At 38.3% G+C, this 24,033-nt stretch overlaps 1 protein-coding gene and 3 non-coding genes across 4 annotated transcripts; 3 read left to right on the forward strand and 1 right to left on the reverse strand.

Moving 5' to 3' along the window:
• Nucleotides 1–2,839: 2,839 nt before the first annotated feature.
• Trnap-ugg (transfer RNA proline (anticodon UGG)) lies at nt 2,840–2,911 on the reverse strand. The gene has a single exon. It is a non-coding gene; the product is annotated as a tRNA-Pro (tRNA).
• Nucleotides 2,912–16,259: 13,348 nt separating this feature from the next.
• LOC140948973 (uncharacterized skeletal organic matrix protein 8-like) lies at nt 16,260–16,880 on the forward strand. The gene has a single exon (XM_073398232.1). It carries the CDS (start codon nt 16,260–16,262, stop codon nt 16,878–16,880), a length of 621 nt encoding a protein of 206 aa, XP_073254333.1.
• A 3,546-nt stretch (nt 16,881–20,426) lies between these two features.
• Nucleotides 20,427–20,498, forward strand: Trnap-cgg (transfer RNA proline (anticodon CGG)). Its single transcript has one exon. It is a non-coding gene; the product is annotated as a tRNA-Pro (tRNA).
• A 1,048-nt stretch (nt 20,499–21,546) lies between these two features.
• Trnaa-agc (transfer RNA alanine (anticodon AGC)) lies at nt 21,547–21,619 on the forward strand. The gene has a single exon. It is a non-coding gene; the product is annotated as a tRNA-Ala (tRNA).
• The last annotated feature ends 2,414 nt before the right edge of the window (nt 21,620–24,033 follow it).

Here is a 24,033-nt window from a genome sequence, read left to right on the forward strand (position 1 = left end):
GTTATGATCACAAAAAACCTTGTCACGCCAATGGTCTGAGAGGATTGTTTTCTAGTAAGACATCTGCTTATTATTTTATTAATAGCTTTTGAGCAAACGTAAGGACCGTAGCCTCCATTAGCGTAATGGATGACACATCTGCCTCCTAAGCAGTAAATGCCATCACTGCGGGTTAGAGTCGCGTCGGAGGTGTTTTTTACGTCTACTGATTGCTGAGAGATGCAAACAGAGCGTTTTCACTCAAGTGGGCAGCATTCAGTATGCTAATTTCTTCGAACAAAAGAAAGTGTTTACATTAAGGAAAGAGTCTGACTCCCTCAAGAATTTCTTGGGACACCAACATGGCCGCCATTTCATTCTTTTGAAACACCAATATAGCCGCCGTGACTTCATTTGAAAACGCTTCACAATAGGCAGCTCACTACCGAGATCAAAGGATTGATGATAAGGCAGAATTCTCTGGGTAAACTGATTTATTAGTCTCGCTTGCGTAGGCAGCGAGACTCATAATCTGCAAGCCGTTCTTTTTTTCTTTCATATTTAGTACAAAAAAACGACGGTTATGGTCCCAGGCGTTCCTAGTGGATTCCGTGGAAACTGGGTAGAGAAATCGTTGCGTGACCGAAGCCACGCATGATTTGCGAGGAAAGCTTACGTTAAGAGCTTTTCCGGAACGGGTCTGTCCACGAATTCTATCGCTTGAAAGCGTTGATTACTTTGGAACAAGTAACCACTTCGGTGGTCGAAAAAAGAAAGAAGAATCTTAATTAGCAAAACTTCGATCGGGAGTGTTGCAAACTTTCATTGAATGTAAATGAGTCTTGTGATGAGCATGCGGCTTATTTTCGGGGATGATTGAAATGATGCCCCATGTTCCCATCACGTTTTTTTTTATTTCTGGCAATGATGTAATTTCTCTCGAATGGAGGCCCTTGAATTTTCGTGCAATTACACACCCGTATAGCCTGCGACCGCAGACGTATTTCCGGTTGTCGCTAACACGTGTACTAAGGGGCCAACCATTTAACTTTTGACGGGGGAGGGGGGGCTTGGTGATTTCTGGTCATCAAGAATTTTTTTTTCTAGCAATCTGGTGGGCAGGATATTTTTTCCCTTTTTTTCCCATAAGCTTTCTATTACATTTGTGCTGCATGCAATTTTTTTCTTCCGACAAGCGCTTGCAGAAAATTTTTTTTCCAAAATCACCCACCCCCCTCCCCCCCAAGAGTTAAGCGGACGGCCCCTAAATCAACCCAGAAACAAATCGTCGAATACGATATAAAAAGTACCGTCGATAAATTAAAGTAGGAAGTGTTAAAAAACTTTAGCGAGTAAATCCTGTTTCGTGTAGAATTAATCACCTCCTCATTTCTTATCTGGTCTCCAAGAAGCGAGACTAAACGCCGATTTTAAGAGAGCGTTCTTGTTGTTATTATTATTATTAATATTATTATTTCAATTTTACTCACGTTGTTCCTAGGAAAACTTTGCATAGAGCACAGACCGATGAAATGACCGTCTCATCTCTCCCACTTATCGCCCCATTGTTAGAATACAGTGTAGTTCATTGGAATTCAGAATACATCTAAGCATCTTCTATTTGAACAAAAGTTGTACCTGTAAAAATTTAAAAAAATAATAAAATAAAATGGGATCTTCAAACCTCACCGACTCTAGATTTGCTGAACACATTTAACCCTATGCAGACCGAAGGGGTTTTTAAGCCCCCAACCCCTCGCTAAAATGTTGAATAACTTCAAAACCCTTCAAGCTAGGACCACCACACTTAGCGACTTTTCCTAAATTTTATCTGGGAACATTTTAAAATCGTCGTGACGAGTACTCAACAATGATGTTACCATGAAAACCGGGTTTTGACATCTATGTTTGTCAAAATTTGCGTTTTGAGTTTGATTTGTCAAAATGGCAGAGCTGAGTCAAATTTTCAACAGTGCTCATTTCTCTCGGAATTTCATATTTTGCTGACTTTTTTGCTTCCTTAAAGCATCCTTTTATACTCAGATTACATTTTCTGTTAAAAATACCTCGATTTATGCGTGTTTTCAGTAAAATGAAATAAATATAAATAATTCAAAATGGCGGATATTCCAAGATGGACGATGCTTGCAGTTCCTTTTTTGAAATAAATGACGTCATCATGACATCACTGCTATTGTTAAAGATTATTTATGTGTTAGCTGGTATGTGGTTTTGCTAATAAATTCAACAATATGACGTCACAATGACATCAGATTACGTCATTGTGTCAATCAAGTTATGCCCAGAAGTTGGAAATGATGAGTACATTATTGTGTGTAATTTTGGTGGCCGTAGGATGAGCGGTTGTAAAGTTATAGAGGGGGGCCTCCGAGGCGCCCGCCGGTCGCAGGAAGCAAAAAAAAAAGCCCGGTCTGAATAGGATTAATAAAAGCCAGCGTTGCATCGGCACACGCGGGGTACAGGAAAATGTACTGATTGAAAATTGTTGAAAGTTGAGGAATAGCGAAAAAAAAAAAAATGAAAGCACTACCTCAAATATGACGCTAAAACTCCATACTCTCTATTTTTTAATTACCTTTTATTATAATACAAATTGCCCCATCCACCTCGGGAAGTTTAGCCGGAGGCAAGATCGAGTCACCCCGCTTTAACCCAAAAATTTTGAGAAAGTATTGGGTTCAATTTCTTAGAATAAGACAACTAAACCATCGTAACCAAGAAAAAAAGAAGACATTTGTTAAGCAAAAATTTTGGTAGGGGCATTACATTCTGTTATGGAATTTCGCATTTAAAACTCTTTCGTTAATTTCAGTGTGACAAAGCAGAAAAAAAATCTGAAGGGCCTGTCCGGGAGTCGAACCCGGGACCTCTCGCACCCAAAGCGAGAATCATGCCACTAGACCAACAGGCCGTTCTTAAATTTACTCCAGTATTTTTTACGAATAGCTTTTATTGGCAACATAAAATTCCCACCTGCTTCTTCAATTTCCTGGTCAGTTACAACACGTGACCAAAAAAAACCCCTACAAATTCAAAGGAATGATGTTCGATTTAGATGGTAGGATATTTCTTAAAGCATCGTAATTAGAAGAGAATATTCAATGTGAATGTGAAATTTAGACTCCAATAGTGCAACCCAATCTAAATGAAATTCATTCCTAAATAACGAGCGCGACACGCTGATCAAAAACATGTCAACAACTTAATCCTATGGAGCACCAGTTGCTATAACGCCTGTCAAATTTCAAATGTTTGGTGGCAAAACCTGTCACGTTCACGTAAAGATCACGAAAACAGCAGACAAAAACAACCATCGTGGCACGCGCGCAATTTTTAAATAAATTTCAAATAATTATCATAGGGGATAGGGATTCACTCTCTTAGCTCATTCTCTCTTGTAATTAGTAATTAACTCGAAGTCATTTTCATTAACTGTCATTGAACTCTTCACTGAGTTTACTTCTTTTTCTTTGTCTCGTCCATTTTTTAATCCATTATTATAGTATTTTCAGAAGTTTGCAAAGTTTTCACTCCAATTAGCCTCATTTATTTAAAGCAATTAAGCCGATTACCTTCCGATTTATGCTAGTTTTGTTTTATTTCTATGCTTGTTTGCTCTTTGATATCAAAGAAATCATAGGTTGTTAACCAACTTTGTTATAAATCTGAGGTAACATTGTTGTTTGCTTTTGATTTATTCATGATATTTACACACAAACACGAACTGGTCCACGGACAAAAACCAAATGAACTGAACGGACATCCGACCTTGAGAAGATTACGTATACCAAGATAGGATATTATAAGTGTGAAAATCTTCAATAACAGTCGGTATATTTCAAAGAGCTACACAAAGACAAAGCTACAATTGACCTTGCCTAGTCCCTAGGCCTCATTATTCCGCGCGGCCAATTCGTTTCGGGTCACGTGGTCCAAGCGAAGAAGTTTGGCCCAGACAAAAATCCTCAAAAGTGAGACATCCCGTGCGGTGGGTTACAAGACCAATTTCGCATTTCAACGTTTAGAATATACCGGTAAAAGATACAGATGGGAAGCGAAAGTTCAAAAGAATGATTAGTCTTCTATTAACTACACAAAGGAAGGCTTTTCTTTACAACATTTTCCTTTGAGGAATGCGAAATTTTCCTCACGGCGGAGCGCACTGCATGTCAGTATTGAAACGTATACTCCAAGCAGAGCAGTTTTTGAAGCCGTCAGGTACATTTTGTAATCCATAGACAAGATAATTACGTTTTTAAAAGGAAATTTGTTTATTTGTGAATATATTTCGTAGATCACGTTTATACATTTTGAGATCAGCTTGGGCGCCCTGGTTGGAGACTAGTGTTGGATAATTTTTGCCATGTGTTCAGACAGCCCATTTACCTGCGTGAACCGGATCCACCAGTCAGTTAGTGTTATGCGACTTGCTTTTACGGATTAATTTATGGGTTTCTGAATAAAATTTTTCGAGAAATAATTTCCCTATCTGTTGTTGTATGTTCCTTCATTGATAACATCATGATTAGTTCAAAACACGATCCTGAGCTCAAGCCTACAGCATCCAATATGAATTAATTTACATGTAATGCTTCTCACATTACACGCATCACTTCTGCGAAGATATCGGCAAATTTGATAGAACTTTCACTTTTAGGCTCAGTTTTTGGGCCCTTTTTGATACGCAGCTAATGACCTCAATTATTTGAAAGTATATTTTTCTGATTATTCAAGATTTGCGCTCTATGAAGTTTACTACCCAGCGGGTAACTATAGGAGTGTTGTGTTTATTCTGAAAATTCGCGCGGTAAAAATGGGTTAAGGGCTCCGATAGCTCAGTTAGAATGATAACATTAAAGAAGCAGAAATCATTCCTCACAGAACTATGAATGACATTCTGATGAATATTCAAAGCCGGTCGGCAAAAGTCGATCTACTATTTCGCACATCTTGAAAAAAAGCAAAAAATCAACCCACGCATGCGTATTCTGTTTTTGTCTAGGTGTTTCCCTCCCGTTCGCCTCGACAAGGCTTGGGAAAACGCCGAGAAGGGACTAGGCAGCAATTGACCGACGCACGTACAGAGCGAGGGCAGCTGTAGTGTCAACTATTACTAGTTGATAAATAAAATATTAAGTAAGGCTATTCATTTAAAATTACAAACTGTATTTCGGCAATAAAGTTAAGAAAATAAAACACTAAACTGGACAGTAAAAAAACCTATTAATTAAAATCTTTTAAACGTGACAATTCACAAATATTTATTTGACAGAAATTGGATCAGACAACTGAAAATCCTTACACGTACAGTACAGGTTACTAGAATCGGCAGAGTATTTAATAGTATTTGTATAGGTAATAGCATGATTTGTAGTGATATTTGGCATAAATACCACGCGTAATATTTCGAAATTGTTATACGTAATTTCACGAGCCGTTAGGCGAGTGAAATTTGAGACAATTTTGAGATATCACGAGTGGTATTTATGCCAAATACCACGTACAAATCATGCTATTATTTGTTTATACTACTACCCACAAAAGGTTTGTAATTTTCACATGTAGGTATTTCAAATTAAGCTGAAATACCACTGCTCTAAGCCAATCAAATTGCAGAAATTTCTCATGTACTAGTATAAAAATGTTGAAACCTTCTAATAAACTCCTTTAGGCTTTCCCTTTTCGGCAATTTCCTGGTAAAAAGGTCCATAAGATTGTCCTTCCGCAGAAAATTCAAGAGATAAGTTTTAAAAGATGGAATAACTAACTCTTATTAAACAAAACATTGCACTATGAAAAATGTACCTAATATGATTCTTTGTGAGCAAGTGAAGAAATGGTTTGAATCCACTGTGCACACTTTGCAAAATCCTCACGGTATTGATCCCAGTACTTCCCGTACAGTTCGCCACGTTTTGTAAGGAAATGTATGAAAAGTTGGCTGGCCCCTCGTCCCGGGTAGCTCAGGCAGGCGGAGCAACTTTTCTTCGTATAAACCGGAGGTCTTGACTAGTTAGTACTTAATTACCGTCTGCAAGCACGTGCACACCGGTTTCGAACTTTACCATCGCATTGGAAAAACCACTGTATAGTGCCGCGTGCTGCTAAAGCCTTTACAGAGCGGACTAAATTTACTTTTTAAACACAAGATTTCGTGTTGTAAAAAAATAAATTAAACTAAAAAGAACTATTCATCGACCATTTTTAAATCCTTTATTACCAAATTCACCATCTATGGCCGCAATTTTTGCTAATTGAATTACACAGGGGTATGCGATAAAATACGACGTTTTAGAACTGTCAAAAAATTTGTTTTAAAATTACACAGACGGACCAACATTTTTGCTGTTACTTTGCCAAAAATATAAGACGGTTGGAGAATCCGGGTATCGATCCCGGTACCTCCCGCATGCTAAGCGGGCGCTCTAGCATTTGAGCTAATCCCCCTGCCCAAGATGAGCCCCAACTCAAGTTAGTTTTAATGTGTAACAAAAGCTGAAATACTGAGACACACTGATCAAAATATTAGGCCATGATAATCATCGCGTAAATTCTTAAAAAACTTGATAATAGACAATAGGTGAGATAAATTAAAAGCAGGAAACACAAGATTCCATACTCTAAGTTAGGTCGATGATTAAAACACTCTCGAAGCTTCGAGAATTTTTCCCTCTTACGTTCCAGTCAAACGGCTTCATGGAGTGACATCTGTGAAAAGGGAATACATCAGCACAGAATTTAACAGAACTTAATTGTCGAGGAATTTATGTACCAGTCGTCTACCCTGCGAGCAGACACATTTTCGCGGTGTGAGCTGGCGTGCGAAAAATACTGCTACGCACTTCACTCACACTGCGAAAATCCAGTGCCGTATCCAGACCTTGAGATGGGGGAGGAGGGGGGGGGGGGGGGTCATCAGACCCTTCGAGCCTCAGTTTGGTCTAAGAATAAGAGGGGGCCTGGGCCCCCCGTGCCCCTCCCCTGGATCCGATACTGAAATGTAGACTCTGCTCGCAGGGTATAGCAATCACCCATTGTTCTGCTGGTATGATAAGAAACTTTTGGTATTTAAGGTGAGTGGCCGCCCCCCGGTGGGATGAGTGCAATGGCAACTAGGAAAAGCCATAAGACACATCACAAACAACAGACGGGTATGGAGGGGGGAACCAATCCACCCAACTCGCCAAGGTGTCGAACCTCCCCCACCAGCAAACAATAACTCGCAAAATACGAGGCAACAAAAACACTAATACAGCAGGAGGAGGTCGAATACATCAACAACGGATCAGTCGAGGAAAGAGACAAATTATTGTCCAGGGAACTTGGCAGGCAGACCAGAAGGCAGGGGGTCAGCAGCATTTTCAAATACAGTAAACTCACACAGCATAAAAGACGCTTTCTTCCTCGGAACCTGACGACGACCATAATTCACGAAACGATCGTATACTCAAAGGAGATCGAATCAACTTCTTCAATGGAGCGGGAGAGGGAACCAAAGTCCCAGAAGACTTGAGAATTAGGACATTCGAAGACAACATAACCAGAACCAGAACGGCCGGAAATCCCCCAGTTCGTAGACAGGCAGCCAGAAGACTTTGCAGTAAAGGAACCGGCTTTTCAGAAGCAGGAAAAGACTAAAGGAAGCAGGAAATAACGGACTTTGTAACAGAAGACTTTGCAGATGCAAAATCGGACTTTGCAGCAGCAGGAACGGAGACCGAGAGGGAGAAGGAGAATCAGATTGACTCTACAGCTCATCAAGCTCGTTGTCTTGGGGATCGAAGGGGGACCCAGCAGAAGACTCGAGAGTCACACGAGAAGACGGAGGAGGTGAAGCCGAAGCAGCACGCTTCCTGCAACTGGAAACCAAGACAGAAGTGGGAACAAGACTGAGTACTCGTTGTCACCGGAACAGTAACCAGACTCAGAGGCGGAAAGGTCAAAGAAATCCGGGTCGTTCTTTTCTTCATCGGCAGACATTGAAGGATCAGCACCGGAAACAGAAACAGAAACAGTAGCATGAAGGAACAGGAGGAACGGAATTAGAGGCAGGGGCAGCAGCAGACGGTTGGCGGGAGGCACACTCGCAAGCCGCATGCCCAGGCTGACGGCAAGGATGTCAGACACCATTAAAAGGACAGTCATAAACGCAATGACCAGGCGAGCAGCACCCGGGAAGTCGTGAGGCTGGCCTTGATACCAAAAACGAACATCATAACCAGCGATGCGAACTGAAGACGGCAGGTCCTTGGCTACACGAGTACCGTTGAGAACATCGGAAATATAAGGGTAGGCCTGATCATGAGGAGTCAACGAATGGACGACGCCATAACCACAAAGGAAGACTTTGACTGGTTCATCTGGGACCTCGAACAGAAGATCACGCACGTAAACCAGTTGGGTACGGGCATCGGCAGCAACGAGGAGATTGGCACCCCGGAAACTGATATACGAGCAAGCGCAGCATCACACTGAGCTGGTTCCCAGTACTTTATATGTTGTAATAAAGTTATGGAAATAAAGTAAATTACTGTCACATGATCCTGCAGGTGAATGCCATTATGCTCTGAACTGCATGGGAAATAATTTTTACGCCTGCAGTCAGTTATTGGATAGCTAGTTTTGTTATCTTAGCAAAATGTCGGTGACCGAAAAAACTATTTTGTTTTAACGTTGGTTGTCGAAGTGACGTTATATATTTCACTGTTTATTGAGTAGACAGTTGGTAGTTTTAATCTGTAAAATAATTCATGGCATTTAATTCTTTTCTTTAACCAACGGCGGGCTTTCAAACAGTGACAAGCGAACGGAATTGAATTGTTCGGATTAGTCCCAAGTAGACCACGAAAAGAAAATGAAATAATTTTATATTTTTTTCCTTTTTTACTTTTTCTTTGTTTTAGACTTAATTTTACGTTGAATGGCAACTTATTTGAAAGAAAAGAAAATGAATTAATTTTATATTTTTTCCTTTTTTTCCTTTTTCTTTGTTTTAGACTTAATTTTACATTGAATGGCAACTTATTTGTCGGGCACAAAATACTCTTGAAGCTCTAGTCGCTCTTTTCCTTTCACATAAGGGTGATGCGTTCACTTTAAAAACGCTTTTTTTTTCAACACTATTAATAGGTTTAGTATTGTGAACGTAAGGGTACAATAAATTTCAGATGTTTATACTACAGATGGAATTTATAATACAGTGGTTGATTGAAACTATCGTAAACTTTTACTTTGATTATTTTCTTTTTTGAAAGTTTTTTCAACTTTTTCTTTTTATTTGGGCAGCAAAATCGTTCCTACTAGAAAATGTGTTACCGCTTAAGACAAAAGAGGCTCTGTACCGTTCCCTCATCAGATTGCCAAGTCTTCTTAACAAGTTAGGCAGGACGAGCCTGAAAAGTAGAAGGGTAAAAGGCATTATCACCGCCTTTAAATGAACAAGTGCCTTAATAACTTGTGTTTCTTGCCGTGTTTTAATTTTAAGCAGTAATTCGGCTATTTCCTCTTCGCCAAACGTGTATATGCTTCCGCCTCTTTTGTTTTGCTCTGCCAAAAAAAAAGCAACCTCGTCCCTAGGCCTTCTCGATTGCTGTCCCTTTTTTTTCCGTCTTCCTACTTTGGTCACCGCTAGCTATCGCTAGCTGGTTAATTATGAAGAATAAGCTGTGGGATTTGGAACAATCAGAAACAGAAAAATATTTTGAATGAATAATAATCGATCTTATTTCTTACTTTTATTTTTCTTCAGGAGTAATTGTGTCAAAATCAACGAGTCGGCCAAAAGCTCTCGTGGAATCTTTTAACTAATGTCTTTCTGGAAACAATTCAACCTTCACCAAAAGCAAGAAGAAAATTCAATTCCTCCCAAAAGAATGGATCTGAGCAAGAAGAAAACTTAAAGAGCACGTCACCTCAATGAATTAAAAACCTGGACCCGCGATACAGTCGTGTGACACTAGTCAGCAGATGCCCTATTTTGCGGCTGTCAATTGACCATAACATGGATGTCCAATATCAAGTTAAAAACAAATTGCATATGTCTTGGACTCCAAGCTAGTAAGTGTGGCGGACGTACGGACAGATTTAGCCACATTTTACTACCCAGGAGGAGGAAGTACTTCGCGCGCGAAAGAGTTCAGCTAAAATTGGTTCTATGCCACCCTTAAGCTAACAATAAAGAGTTCAACTGGCTAAAAATAATTAACATCTTGGAGTTTTGGGCAAAAATACTGTGTTTCTAAATTTAAAATTTCTGCTATTTTTGGTCTTGGTGTCAACACAATTAACACTGATTTCCGAATCATTTCTTGTACCCTTGTGGTGAAAAACAAACAGATGGAGGAAATTTCAGATTGTGACTCGAAGGCTTAACCCTTACGAAAAATCTCACATGTCAGCAACCACGCAAAATCGAAAATTTGATAAAAATGACAGGTTTAAGGAAAGAAAACAATTGAGGCTTCTTTGTAGTGACTGAAGCACAGATTACGTAAAACATCACTCGCAAAATATCAGAAACGTACAAAAGAACCAAACGATGAAACTCATAAGGACACTGTTTGCCTCCTTGCTTTTGATCGGACGGAAACTGCATAAAGACCCCGAAAATTATTTCAAGGGGAGCGCCAGCGAGCATAAGCTGATCTGTTATAAGCAAATCGGTTACCCTTGATGTTTACAGAAGAGATATACAAGAACAGAAAAAAGCAGAAACAAGAATTATGGTCCGTGTAAGGATTGAACTCACAGCCTTTTCGTTATCAGCACCACGCTCTGCCCACTGAGCTAACGGACGCGACAAAATAGTTAAAAACGCTGAAGCATGGTATCATGCAGATGGAGGAAGGTATCTTCCGCCACAGAAAGCTGAGGAGGATAACACACTCCACTATCTGCATAATTCTACAAATATAGCCGATTTCAATATTTTTCTATTATCCATTTAAAACATTTCTAAGCTCACACAGTTTTTACAAGAATTTCCGTCAACAAAACATTTGTCTGTCTCTTGACTGTTGCAGAGTGGATGGTTTTTGGGCAAAACGGCGTGATCCTGTCATCCCGCTTTGTCAATGTGGCGTCGGTCGATCCTGTTTCAGTCTTTATTTTTACTATCGGCGTCCATCGTAAAATAATATGAAAATGATGATAAAAATATCATTATTAATTAAATGGTAATATCAAGTATTTTCGCACTAAACGATCATAAAGGCGGATATGGACGTAATATGGCAACTTGAAAGTTGATGTGGACCTGCGACAGCAAAATACAAATGGCAACAGAACACTAAGCGCATATCCAAAAAGACTAGAATGTCTAATTATTTGGAGATTTCAAATAATAATAACAATTGTTTTACGAATAATCATCATCATGATCTTAATAACAATAATAATAATAATAATAATAATAATAATAATGATAATAAATGACAGCACAATCTCATCAGTTATTTTAAGACCAGTGAGGACCTGGCCAGTGCAAAACTACGCTTGGCATACCGGGCGCATTATCCAATCAATTTAACCGGGCTAAATCAGATAATTTTTTCACTGGAAATATAGTCTTTTTAATTATAAGAAAAATAAACGATAAAAAAGTAACACGACGTTTCGATGACTCCATGTCATTATTATCAAATGCGAAGAAAATTAGCATGAATTGGTGATATATATACAAAAAAAAAAGTGTCAGGAATATGTTAAGTTAAATTGAGGAGTGAAAATGGAGCAAACTAACAATTAAATAAAAAGTTTATCTTGGATGGAGTCCCCTTTAATGTTTAATGTAGGTCTTTTGTATCTGATGATAAGAAAGCATTTCGAAGATCAATCACTTAAGCTTCCCTCGGCATTTCTTGAGGACCGACCTTAAAGTTTGTGTTAAGATTCATCCGTTTCAAGTGGTGTTTTTCCAAGAAATCCTTGCCAATAACGGAATGTTCCTCTACGCGCTAATGGAGGTGACGGCACGTGTAACCGATATTATTTGCAACGCACAAATCACATTTGAATTCATAAACAACATTCTGCTGGTTCACTAGCGTAGGCTTTAATTCCGTTTCTCGTAGATCATCGATGACCTTTTTGGTGGTAAAGACTGGCTGCAAAGGGTGATTTATCTTCCTTCCGAGATCGCACAACTGTCTCCGAAGTTGGTCGGCAGATTTCTGATCCTTGTAGTGCAAGGTAATCCGAAGGGGGCTGTCAGTGGGTGTGTGGTTAAGGTCTCAGGGGTGTTGGGCACTGTTAATGGCTGATTCGATGAGCTTCTTGGGACATTCTAATTTCAAGAATATCTCTTTCAAGGTTTTACATTCCTGCGAGAAGAAATCTTGGAAAAATACAACTTAAAACGGATGAATGTTAACACAAACTTTAAGGTCCTCAAGAGATGCCGAGGGAAGATTGAGTGATTGATATTCGAAATGCTTATCATCAGAAACAAAAGACCTACATTAAATACTCAAGCTGACGCCATCCGGGCGAAACTTTTTTTTAAATTGTTAGTTTGCTCTATTTTCACGCCTCAATTTAACTGTACATATTTCCGACACTTTATTTTTCTGTATATATATCACCAATTCATGCTAATTTTCTTCGCATTTGATAATGATGACATGGAGTCATCAAAAGGTCACGTTACTTTTTTATCGTTGATTTTTCTTTTTTTAAATGTTTGTCGAAATCGATCGTTATCGGAAATATTGTCTGCTCTTTTATTAGTCTCTCGACTCCTTCCGATTGTAAGGTTTCAATATATCACTATCTTTAATATAAATCACTTGCAAATGTCCAAATGTATTTTCTTAACCTTATCTTATTATAATATCACTATAAAAGTAGCCTTTGAATGACTTGTCATTCGTGTGCGAAAAATGAGGAAGTATTGCCTCGCCTTCCAAACCTGAATACTGATGTTGAAAACTGATATAGATTTAAGACCCGAAAAATTGACCACTCACAACGCGCATACGTATTAAAAGATATACTAAATATTGTTCAGAACTTCTATACTCGAAAATCAAAAGATACAAAATTGGCAAAATCAGATATTTATAGCTATTTACAGGAAACGTAATATATTCTAAACCCCTGAATTTCATCTTTTTTAATGCCAAGAAATGATGGTACATTTTATATTTAAAAAAGTATTAATGTTCACATTCTTGTTTCCATGTATTCTAATGCTTTTCTTATGCAGCTCAACACTAAAAAGGCTGAAGAGGCTTGACGATGGCAACAAGAGTGGAAAAACAATGGAAGCGTATCTGTAATGAAATACAAGCAATATATCATTATTCGCAGCTGACCCTGTGCTGTTAATTAATCTACCCTCATGAGGTGTTTTTAAGCAGTAGCGAACTATTTTTTACAAATGTCGTCAAATTAAATGCTCCAAACCTAATACTGAAAAGTTCAATTCAGCTTAAGATTGAAGACTGTGTCGTCGTCGCCGAGAAAAATCGCAACTGGTTTCCAGCAAGTCGCGTAGCAACTGAAGTACACCATTAAATGCACCGTCAACAAGAAAATAATGTATATGATGATGTGATTATGTTATTGATCATAAAGCAGGTTATTTACGACATTTACGTATATGGCAGCTTAAAAATTGATGTGGACCTACTACAGCAATATACAGACAGCACATCGCATTTCTGTTTTTGCCTACGGTTTTCATTCTTATCCGAAAAGAATAGATTGTCTATATAACCATTTGTATATGTCAAAACAAGGCAGTAGAATCTCGTCATCAGTTGTTTCAATACCCTGGGTATTGACCTGAAAGTTCAATTCAACATAAGATTAAAGGCTCCGTGTCGTCTTCGCCAAGAAAAATTGCAAGTGGTTTCTAGGAAGTCGTAGCAGCTAAAGTACACCCTCAAATGCACCGTCAGCAAGAAAATATATGATTATGTCATTATGTTATTGATCATAAGGCAGGTTATTTACGTATATGGCAACTTAAAAATTGATGTGGACCTGCTACAGCAATATACAGACAGCACATCGCATTTATGTTTTTTGCCCACGGTTTTCATTCTTATCCGAAAAGAATAGAATGTCTAACCATTTGCAGATGTCAAAACAAGGCAGTACAATCTCATCAGTTGTTTTATTACCCTGGGTATTGACCTGGCTAGTGCAAACCTTACGATAGGTCAGACTGGTGCTATATCTAATTAAGCTAACCGGACTGAGGCAGCTAATTAATTCAGTAAAAATATTGTTTGCTTGTTTTCCTCTCTCCTTCTTATTATAAAGGTTTCAATGTATAACTGTCTTTCAATCGCTGGCAAACTTCTACATGTATTCTTGTTAACCTACATGTAATTTTATATCGACCTTCCATATCTTTACATATTTTAAAACTGGCCTTTAAGTGATTTGTCATTCGTGGGCGAATAATTAATTGTAAAGAAGTACGGTACTCTGTTTCTGAAACTGGATATTGGTGTTCAAGGTTCAAAGGAAGACCGATTGATGAACCGATGATCAATTCAGCTCTCTTCTCTACCTTGACAACAAAATATTTTTAAGCTATAATATAAATAGCTTTGTTTGATTAAGAGTATATATTAAGCTGTGGTAATTACTATCCTCGAACAGTTAGTTATCATCATCTAACTAAGCAATAAGGCTCTCCACGCGGGAATTCAAGACAAAAACAGTACGTATACATTGAAGAATTATGCAACCATCTTAAATAAGTCTGAGTATGTAATAGGTTTAACGTCTACTTTGAGTCGGTTGACAAGTCCAATTTTTCATAGTTTTCAAATATTTAGTGGGTTATATACTCAAGCTAAGGCTGTACGAATAATGGTCGAAGATCATTTATATTAGTGCGTACTACAGAAGTATTTCAGCAAGAGCACATCCTTTTTTTTTACTGTAGAGGTACTAATTATTTTTTTAAGTTCTGACCATGCAATCTTGCCAAAGTAACACGCATTTAATCAACATTTTGTGGAAAATCGACTGTCAATTTCGCATGGTACACTGGTGACTATATGGTAGACCAGCTTGAATCCACCCGGTTATCAAGGAAATGTGAATCCTTTAAATTAAGCCATTTCCCAACTAACTGATGAAAAACCGAGCCAAAAAAGATTGAAGCTGTGGCATAAAAGACTTTTTTTTTTTTTTGATACTAGCTGGGGGTCTCCGGAAGCTTTAAATCTCGCGCATAATAGGTCTATAAGTTGAACGTTTTGTTTTCGCTACTGCTTCATAGAACTTGCAATGTTTCCTACTCAATGTAACTTAATAGACACAGGGGACCTATATATCCCAAACTAAGTGCTATCGTTTCCTCTTTGTACATTTATATCTAGGTTACCGTAATATAATTATAGAATACCTACAGGCTAGCAATATCTTGAAATAGTGCGATGAATAATCATGATCACAATACGCTAAACATTATCTTCTCTTACTCATAATGCGTAAACGGCGAATTTGGGGGTTTCGGCCAACAAATAGTGTAACACCACTCATTAATTACCCTCGAATTCGCCATTTATACTCGAAGGGTCAACATTACTTAGGCAAGATCGCGTTTAATTTGACAATTCATGAGAATGTTAATGGCCATAGTTGTGTACAATACACTGTTTTTTCATTCATTCCCTTACAGCATGCACATTGTCAAAGGAACACGATCGAACAGATTTTTTGGGCTCTGTGCATAGAACTAAGAATTATTCTAAGAAGCTGGTATATCATAGAATAAGACAGAAGTTAATTCCCTATCGGCGATCGATGTTTCCTGGAATCTATGTTAAACTTTAATTGGTAAAAGGGTAGGCCATATACGAACTTAACCTCAAATATTTTTTCATGACAAGTTGCGATCAACATGAAAATTTTTTTTTACCATGCGTGGAATTTAGTAAAGTTCAAAAGAGAAAAATATAATAGAGGCTCTTTGGCTTATTTAATTTTTGTGTAGACAAACGTCAACCCAGGTAACAGTTTTGCCCAGCGTACCACTTGTTTTGAGGCAAGAAAAATAACTATATAATAGTGTGGATGGGAGTGATGTAGCATGGCATGGTTCAAATAAACAGGAACAGACCAATTACATGTCCCTTGCATTTAGTTTAGATTCACTAAGGTTGGATTCGGCGACTAACTGGCCATGGAAAGAGGGTTTTTAAAGATTCCATGCGCTTCTCAATGAAATCTTTACCGAATCGAACTGTAGTACTGGTGACCTTTGATTATATTCGTGTTTCTTATCTCTCCGTTAGATGGCCATTCGAGTACTGTTCTTGGCAGCTAACCTACCTGTTCTTTTGGGGGGGTTGCTTTGGAAGTGGGAAGTTCCACGCAATGGCGAAGAGTTAACAAAGGGCCTCAAACTTTTGGGATTGAAGCCAGGCCCACTGGGCTACTTCAATTCCTTCTACATGGCCTTTACCAAAGCAGAAGCGGACAGATTTCCCAACCTGGTGTCCTACCACTCGATGTTGAGACGGATGAAAATCTACAACATAACTCGGGAATCTCAAGTCCTTTTGCATTCAAACAGGAGCAGATTAAGGAGGGATGAGTCTAGTGACAGCGACTCGACGGACAGGTCGGCGGGCCCCTCCTTCCCCGTTACTGACCCTAGAGGTCCTTGTGAGTCTAAAACAGAGGGGCTTTGTGACATTTGTCCAGCTACAACTAGACTTGGACCTGATAAGAGACCCGAGTTTATTAATGTGATGGTGTGTAGAGGAGAGCAGTCCTGTGGACAAGGTTCCGTGAGAGGCGAGTGTAAAAATTCTTCCGTGACGCAAACGTTCTTACAGAGAATAGGTGTGGATGAATGGGAAACTTACAGACAGGAAATTACTTTGTGCTGCGAATGTGCACTGTTCGGGTAATATAACGTAACTGTAAAAGAAATTTCATGATTATTCCTTAGCCTGTAAGCAAGTAATCGTTGACGAATAAAAGTCCTAACCAGCGATATCATGCAACATTCTATGCGTACCAAATTTTGACAGTTTAGTCACGGCTAACGGTTAAGCCTATTTAGATCTGGGTCTTCTGAGCCACTCCCTTTCCCTTCGCTGGAAACTTGATAACTTCAGTACTGTTTAAGCTATGACCACAAAACTTGGCGACTTTTACTAAAGTTATATGGAAACATTTGAAAGTCGTCGTCATGTGTACGTGTAGGTCATTATTTACGTTACCATTGCATACGAAAGTTTTGGCAACCATGTCATTCACAATTTGCCTTTTTTTCCTACAAAAGGCCTAATTTCATCGGCCTGTTTCCGTGCTTCCCTTACTCTGCAAAGTTTTAGAGCGACAAGTGTTTAATGAATTATATAATTATCTAACAGAGCATGATCTCCTTACTGAGAACCAATCTGGATTTCGTAAATACCATTCTTGCCAGTCATTATTGATCAAGCTAACTGATTTCCTACTAGGCAGCATCGATAGTGGGAAGATCGCTGCATGGTTTGTCTATGCTAGATCTACGGAAAGCCTTTGATCTTGTTGATCACCAAATACTCCTAGAAAAAGGTAGAATTATAAGGCCTCGGTACGACAGTGGTAGCCTGGTTTCAATCGAATCCTATCTCAGCGACAGATATTTTCAAATCAAAATCGGTAAAGTTCTTTCCTCAAAAACGGCTCTTCAATATGATCTAGAGTCCCCAGGGATCAATACTAGGCCCCCTTATATTTATAATACATATGAACGATCTTCCTCTTCACCTGAATGAAAGGCACATTGATTTTTTTGCTGACAATGCTACACAGGTGACATTTCAAAACGTCGAAGAAAACCTAAACACTGACATTCAGACTACAGTTCTTTGGAATGCTAAAAATAAAATGATTCCAAAAAAAAAAAAAGAGGCCATGATTGTGACGTAATCAAGTAAAATGTCAAAGCTTCTAGATCATCGGAGTATCACCATTCATGAATCACAAATTGAAACAGTACCATCAGAGAAATTATTCGATGTTCACATTGACCCAACGCTGAGCTGATCCACGCATATTAATTACATATGCAAAACGTTTTCCCAACGGCTGGGTATACTTCGACGCATTCGACACAACCTGACTATATAATGCCCGCTTAGCCTTCTACAATTGCCTTCTACTGTCAGTAATGGATTATTGCTGTGTAGTGTGGGTCAATACATCAAAAGGAAATCTTGACAGGATTTCTCGCTGAGAAAAAAGCTGCCAGACTGATGTTAGATCGGGAATCCAAAGCTCCCTCGCTACCTTTGATTTCTGGAACTTGGACGGTTCCTAATTCCTGACAGAATTAAACTTATGCATGCTACTATTGTCTTTAAAGAGCTTTAGATGGTCTATCGCCAAGTTATATATTAACTGACTTGACATTACCTTTCACTAAAAGTACATAACATCGATACGCATGGAGCCAGGGGAAACTTGAAACTCCCGAAAGCCAACACTAACTCCGACAAACGTACCTTTGCTTTCCACGCTTCTAGTGAATGGAACTTGCTACCGAATAGTGTTAAAACCTCAACATCGCTTTCCTCGTTTAAAAGAAACTATTCGAAGATGACCTTCTCCAATCTCAAAGAAGTCTGACTCTTTTCTGTACAGACTCGTACATGATGTCGATAACTAGTCGATGTCATGTAGAGGCACCTCCCTTGTATTCTGGTGATTTCCTTATTCTTCATTCTTATGTATATAATATATATTTTTTTTATCGGCATGTATTTTTATCCTTCATTAATATTAGATTATAGGTATCATGATTTTAATTATTTCTTTTTGGTTTGTTTTTTTTTTCCTTTTTTTTTTTTTAATTTAGCTGGGCCTGGATGAAAATGACTTTGTGTAATTCTGGTTTTCACCCTGTCTAAATAAAGTCTTGTTGTTGTTGATTTCTAGTTTTGCGTATTCATTTATAGCCTTACACTGTACTTTATTTTGCAATATTTTATCAAATTCATTATAACTGTTAGTGTAATCCAGGCTTTTTAGTGGGGCGACTGATTTGAGAAAAAAAAACAGTTATTTAAAATGACCAAATGTCAGATGCTGGCTTCAGTTTGTCGGAATTTCACAACTTGCACATTTTTTGCTTCATACGCATTCTTTTGAACAGAGATCAATTTTTCTATCACAATCACCTCAATTTCCTAGGGTTTTAATCAAAATTGAATCGAATTACATTTATACATAGAATGGCGGATCCCAGATGGTGGACGGTTCCAGATCCTTCTTTAGTAATAAATGACGTCATTATAACATCATTGCTATTGCTAAAAGTCATCAATGTGTTAGCCAACTTCTGCATTCCAATTTCCTCATGTTGTTCATTCTGTTCAACACTTTACTATTTAAGTACTTTTCGATTTGAGGGGAAACATCGATGGAATTTGGATTCTTCAAATAAAACCAAATTATGGCGTCAAAATGACCTGAAATTACATCACCGTGTCAATCAAGTTATGCTTAGAAGTTGCAAATGGAGGGTAATAAATATTCTTTGTAATTTTAGTGGCCGTATCATACGCGGTTTTGAAGTTAAAGAGGAAGACAAAAGACTTTTGAATCGTCTTTCCACGGACAGTTAGTTGCCGAATCCATACCCGTGGCGTTGCAAATAATTCTGTTGCAATTAGTTTGATGTTAAACCTCAAAACTGCCTACTTGTAGATTGACTGGACTAAATTGCTATGACGCCTGTCAAACTTCAAATGTTTGGCGGCGTAACATGTCACGTTCACGTGAAAGAAGACCACTCGGGTCACGAAAACAGCAGACAAAAATAGCAATCGCAGCACGCGAGCAAACTCCAAATAGATTTCAAATAATTATCATAGGGGCTAGCGATTGGCTCTCGTAGCTTTTTCTTTCTTGTAATTTGTAATTAACTCGAAGTCATTTTCATCAACTGTTATTAAACACATCACCGAGTTTGCTTACTTCTTCTTCTTTGCCTCGTACATTTTTTTTAATCCAGTCTAGTATTTTCAGAAGATGGCGATTTAATTTCAAAGAAATCATGATGGCTAGCTTCTGCTTTAGATGGTCAACCAAATTGGTGTCTAAGGTAACATTTTTTTTTTTTGCTGTTGAATCGTGAGATTTGCACACAAACACGAACTGGTCCAAGGACAAAAACCAAATTAACTGAACCTACATCAAACCTTGAGAAGATTACCAAACACCTTGGTTACGCATGGTGCTCCACGCGCTTAACTCATCCGTAAATGTTAATGTACGCCACCTTTATGCCCGCAAACGGTTTGCTTCTTCTGGCCCGAGCATCCCATGACGAGAAAATAAAGACCTCGGCAGCTCTTCATTTGCTTTACCACAGGTTATTTTGCATTTATCAATTTATTATAACAACCTGTCGATCCACACAAAGAAAGGGGCAGCCACTAATCCATTTATGTCCATGTCCGGGCCTGTTGGTCTAGTGGTATGATTCTCGCTTCGGGTGCGAGAGGTCCCGGGTTCGACTCCCGGACAGGCCCTTTTTAACAAACATGTGAAGTAAAAGACAAAACTTATCTCTTATTTTAACAGACCTAAAAGAAGAAGATTTGGCGGAGAACTCTCTGACAGTAGTTTGTTTTCATTTTTTAGTTTTGTCTTATTTATTTGTCTGTTTTTTGTTTTCAATCTCTCAGTAACCATAGCGAGACTTCGCATTAGCAGCATAAATTTAAAGTGATTCAATAATTTTGTGTTGCTTAACTGATGCAGTAAACTGATTACTGAACCTCAGTAGTACCAATCCGTGATACGCAAAAAATAGTTATAACGCCGAGTGATGACTTATTATGTTTATAATTTTAAAAGAGTAAGAAAGCAAAAGAAATGTCAATAATTTTATGGGGAATCTCGATATCGGTCTTAGTACCCACACACAAGCTAAACGGGCGCACTATGAGATAAATCCCCAGCACTATCAATATCTCAATATCGGCATCCGCCGAAACCCGCTGAGTGGCATTTTTAACATTATCTAGTTGACGATGGTCAACTATTTCTTCTTTACACAACGTGTGAAATCTTCTGCCATTTTATCCAGCTAATAAGCTGCAACGCCCATTGATGTCCCTTTTACTGTCGATTTCAGTACAGCTGAGGTCATCAGAATTGATATCCCGCAAGCATCTTCCAAGTTCGGTCAAGGAATCATAGCTGCTTATGAATATTAGCTGCGGAAGATTTTAGCCAATAAGGGACGGAAAAACAATTTGAATGGACAATAGCAAGAGAGGAGGTTGGGCAAGATATCCTGATTTGTCATGGGCGAGCAAATAATTTTTTTGATGCAGAATTCTAGAACCCTGCTAATTTGACTACAACAAAAACTCAAAAATTCAGATGGGTTCATTACAGATACGTTGTTACTCAGTAATAGAATGATACCAGCAATCTCGGCCGTACGTCGCGTATCGTAATATAAATCTTAAAAATTTACGCCATGATTATCATGGCCTAATATCATGATCAGTGTGTCTCAGTATTTTAGTTTTTGTTACTCATTAAAATTAACTTGGAGTTTTATAAGCAGGGGGATTAGCTCAAATGGTAGAGCCCCCGCTTAGCATGCGGGAGGTACCGGGATCGATACCCGGATTCTCCAACCATCGTATATTTTTAGCAAAGTAACAACGAAAACGTTTTTCTGTCAGTGTTATTTTAAAACAACATTTTTTTGACTGTTCTAAAACGTCGTATTTTATCGCATACCCTGGTCCAATTCAATTAGCAAAAAGTTCGGCTCTTAATGGTGAATTTGTTAAATAAAGGATTTAAAAATGGTCACTAATGAGAGTACCGAAAAGCCAAAGTTTAAAGGAGTTTATTAGAAGGATTCAAGATTTAAGTACAATTTAATACTCTGCCGATTTTGGTAACCTATACTAGCTGTGAGAAATTTTAGCTGTCTGATCTAATATATATTTGTCAAATAAATGTTTGCAAATCGTTTAAAAGGCTTTTTTTCCACCGTCCAGAGATAAATGTTTTTTTTAACTTTATCGCCGAAATATTTGACGTGTAATTTTAAACGAAAAGCCTTACGCCATACTATTCTATTAATTTTATCAGCTGTAACCTTGGTCAAAACTCTAGGGAAATCAAAACAATATCTTGTCAAACTGATGCATAAAAAGGTGTTGCCAGGGTTCGGAAAAGGTATACAGGTAGAGACAATTAGTACTCAACTGAGTAACATGATTGCCGGCTGGACAAGTGCTACGAGGCGCTAAACTTGACGAGCGAACAGTTACTTTGCAATATGATGGTAGTCGCGACAAACGTAACGAGTAGTATCTCTTTGCTCCTCTCAGTATGACCTGTATAAGGGTTTCATGCTTCTGTCTAAATTTGAGCTTAAAACCGATTATGATAATCAAACCTTCGCGCCCGCTACTACCCTATACGTTCATGCACGCTTCGGTTCATGAAACGACTCACATCCATATGCCTAAGATCTTTCTACGTCGTAATATCCATTAAAACATAATGCAAATTCCGACGACGAAGTTGTCGATGAGTCACAATCATCATCATTTTCATCATCATCATCATCATCATCATTGATCTGAGCCATCATTATTACCATGCATATTCCTCCCAATAGTCTGTTAATTATTAGCTTTAGTTACTTAAGGTCGCATGAAGTTTCAACAAGACCTCCCAACAAAACGTATGAGATTGATTTAAGTAATAGAAAACGTTTTCCGTGTTTGCATAGCCTGATATAAACACGAGAGGGGTTGGGAGAATTCGAGACAGTTATGCAAAGTACGGATTTTTCTCCCTCAAAATGTCAGCTTACGCGAAGAAAAATTGACTCACCTTCTTTGTAACGATTTTCCATGTTTCAGCCGACGAAGGAATGGGTAAATAAAGTAAACTTTTTGAGTTTTGAACTCGAAAACTTTTTTAAATTCGTGCTTGCGTGATTAGCGCGCGAAAAACCAAACAACTTGACGCCACAACCATGTTTACATACTCTCATGCAAACACTCCTCTCGGCCAATCAGAGCGGGCGTACTATTTTAGTTATTTTATAAAACGATTTAATAAACAGTTATAAAGAAACATGCTACGTGTGAAAAGATGGACGCCATGATAATGCCAAGGAAATACACCCCACAGTAGTTCCTAGCGTCCTATACAAACTCAGAACATCCCGTATTAAGAACTTCCGGTATAGAATATCTTCATTGATAGCAAACGTCAGTAGCTGCATTTCACGCGTCAATATTCGGGTTATACGCGGTGTAGTGTAATTTACTCGTTTTCTTTGTTTTGTGGACTGTTATTAGAGTTAGGTTCACTGCTAAAGATGTTTTTTTTCCTTTATTTTACATCGGCTGTGAGTAATAAATTATATTACACCGGAGATGAGCCCAAGGGAAGCATCCTATGCCTGAATTGCAAAAAAAAAAAAGCTTTCTTTTACAGCGGGAAAAAGAATGGAGAATCTGCATGCTAAGCGGGCGCTATACCATTTAAGCTAATCGCCCTGCGCTATGAAATCTGGAAAAAAAAATAGCTAAACAATTGTGTCTCTTCGAAAACTAGGATAAATCTTACGCTTATCGGTTTTAAAGAGAGATGGCTTAAACTAATAAAAAAGAAGGGAAAGTCAACTGCGATCCCACTCCACTAAAGTAAATCAATTTCATTGCAGTTATTCTCTTTGTCTGAGACTGTAGGTATTCTTCTGTAACTTAAGCTAAGTAGCGAGGTTTATTAAGAAATATACTCTAAAGCGCCATCTTAAAAGAATAATATATTATTAGGAAATCACAAGTGCATGTAAATATTTTGTTCATGGTAAAAGGCATACATTTCGATGCGGCGTTTAGGCCTTTCGCCGATACAAGATAGAATAATAGATTATTATCTCTTGGTCCACACTAATACGCTGAGCGTTTTCATCACTACTCATCGATTAGAGAACGTTCTTAAAGTTTCATCAGAATGAAACGCATACATCGTACATCCTATAAGTGTGGACGGTCGAAAACGTTCGAAAACGCT

This window comes from Porites lutea, chromosome 9 (genome assembly GCF_958299795.1).
Source record: "Porites lutea chromosome 9, jaPorLute2.1, whole genome shotgun sequence".
NCBI lineage: Eukaryota > Metazoa > Cnidaria > Anthozoa > Scleractinia > Poritidae > Porites > Porites lutea.

What these genes read in the sequence shown, in the direction of transcription:
- LOC140948973 (XM_073398232.1), top strand. Translation starts at nt 16,260, where the DNA reads ATGGCCATTCGAGTACTGTTCTTGGCAGCTAACCTACCTGTTCTTTTG.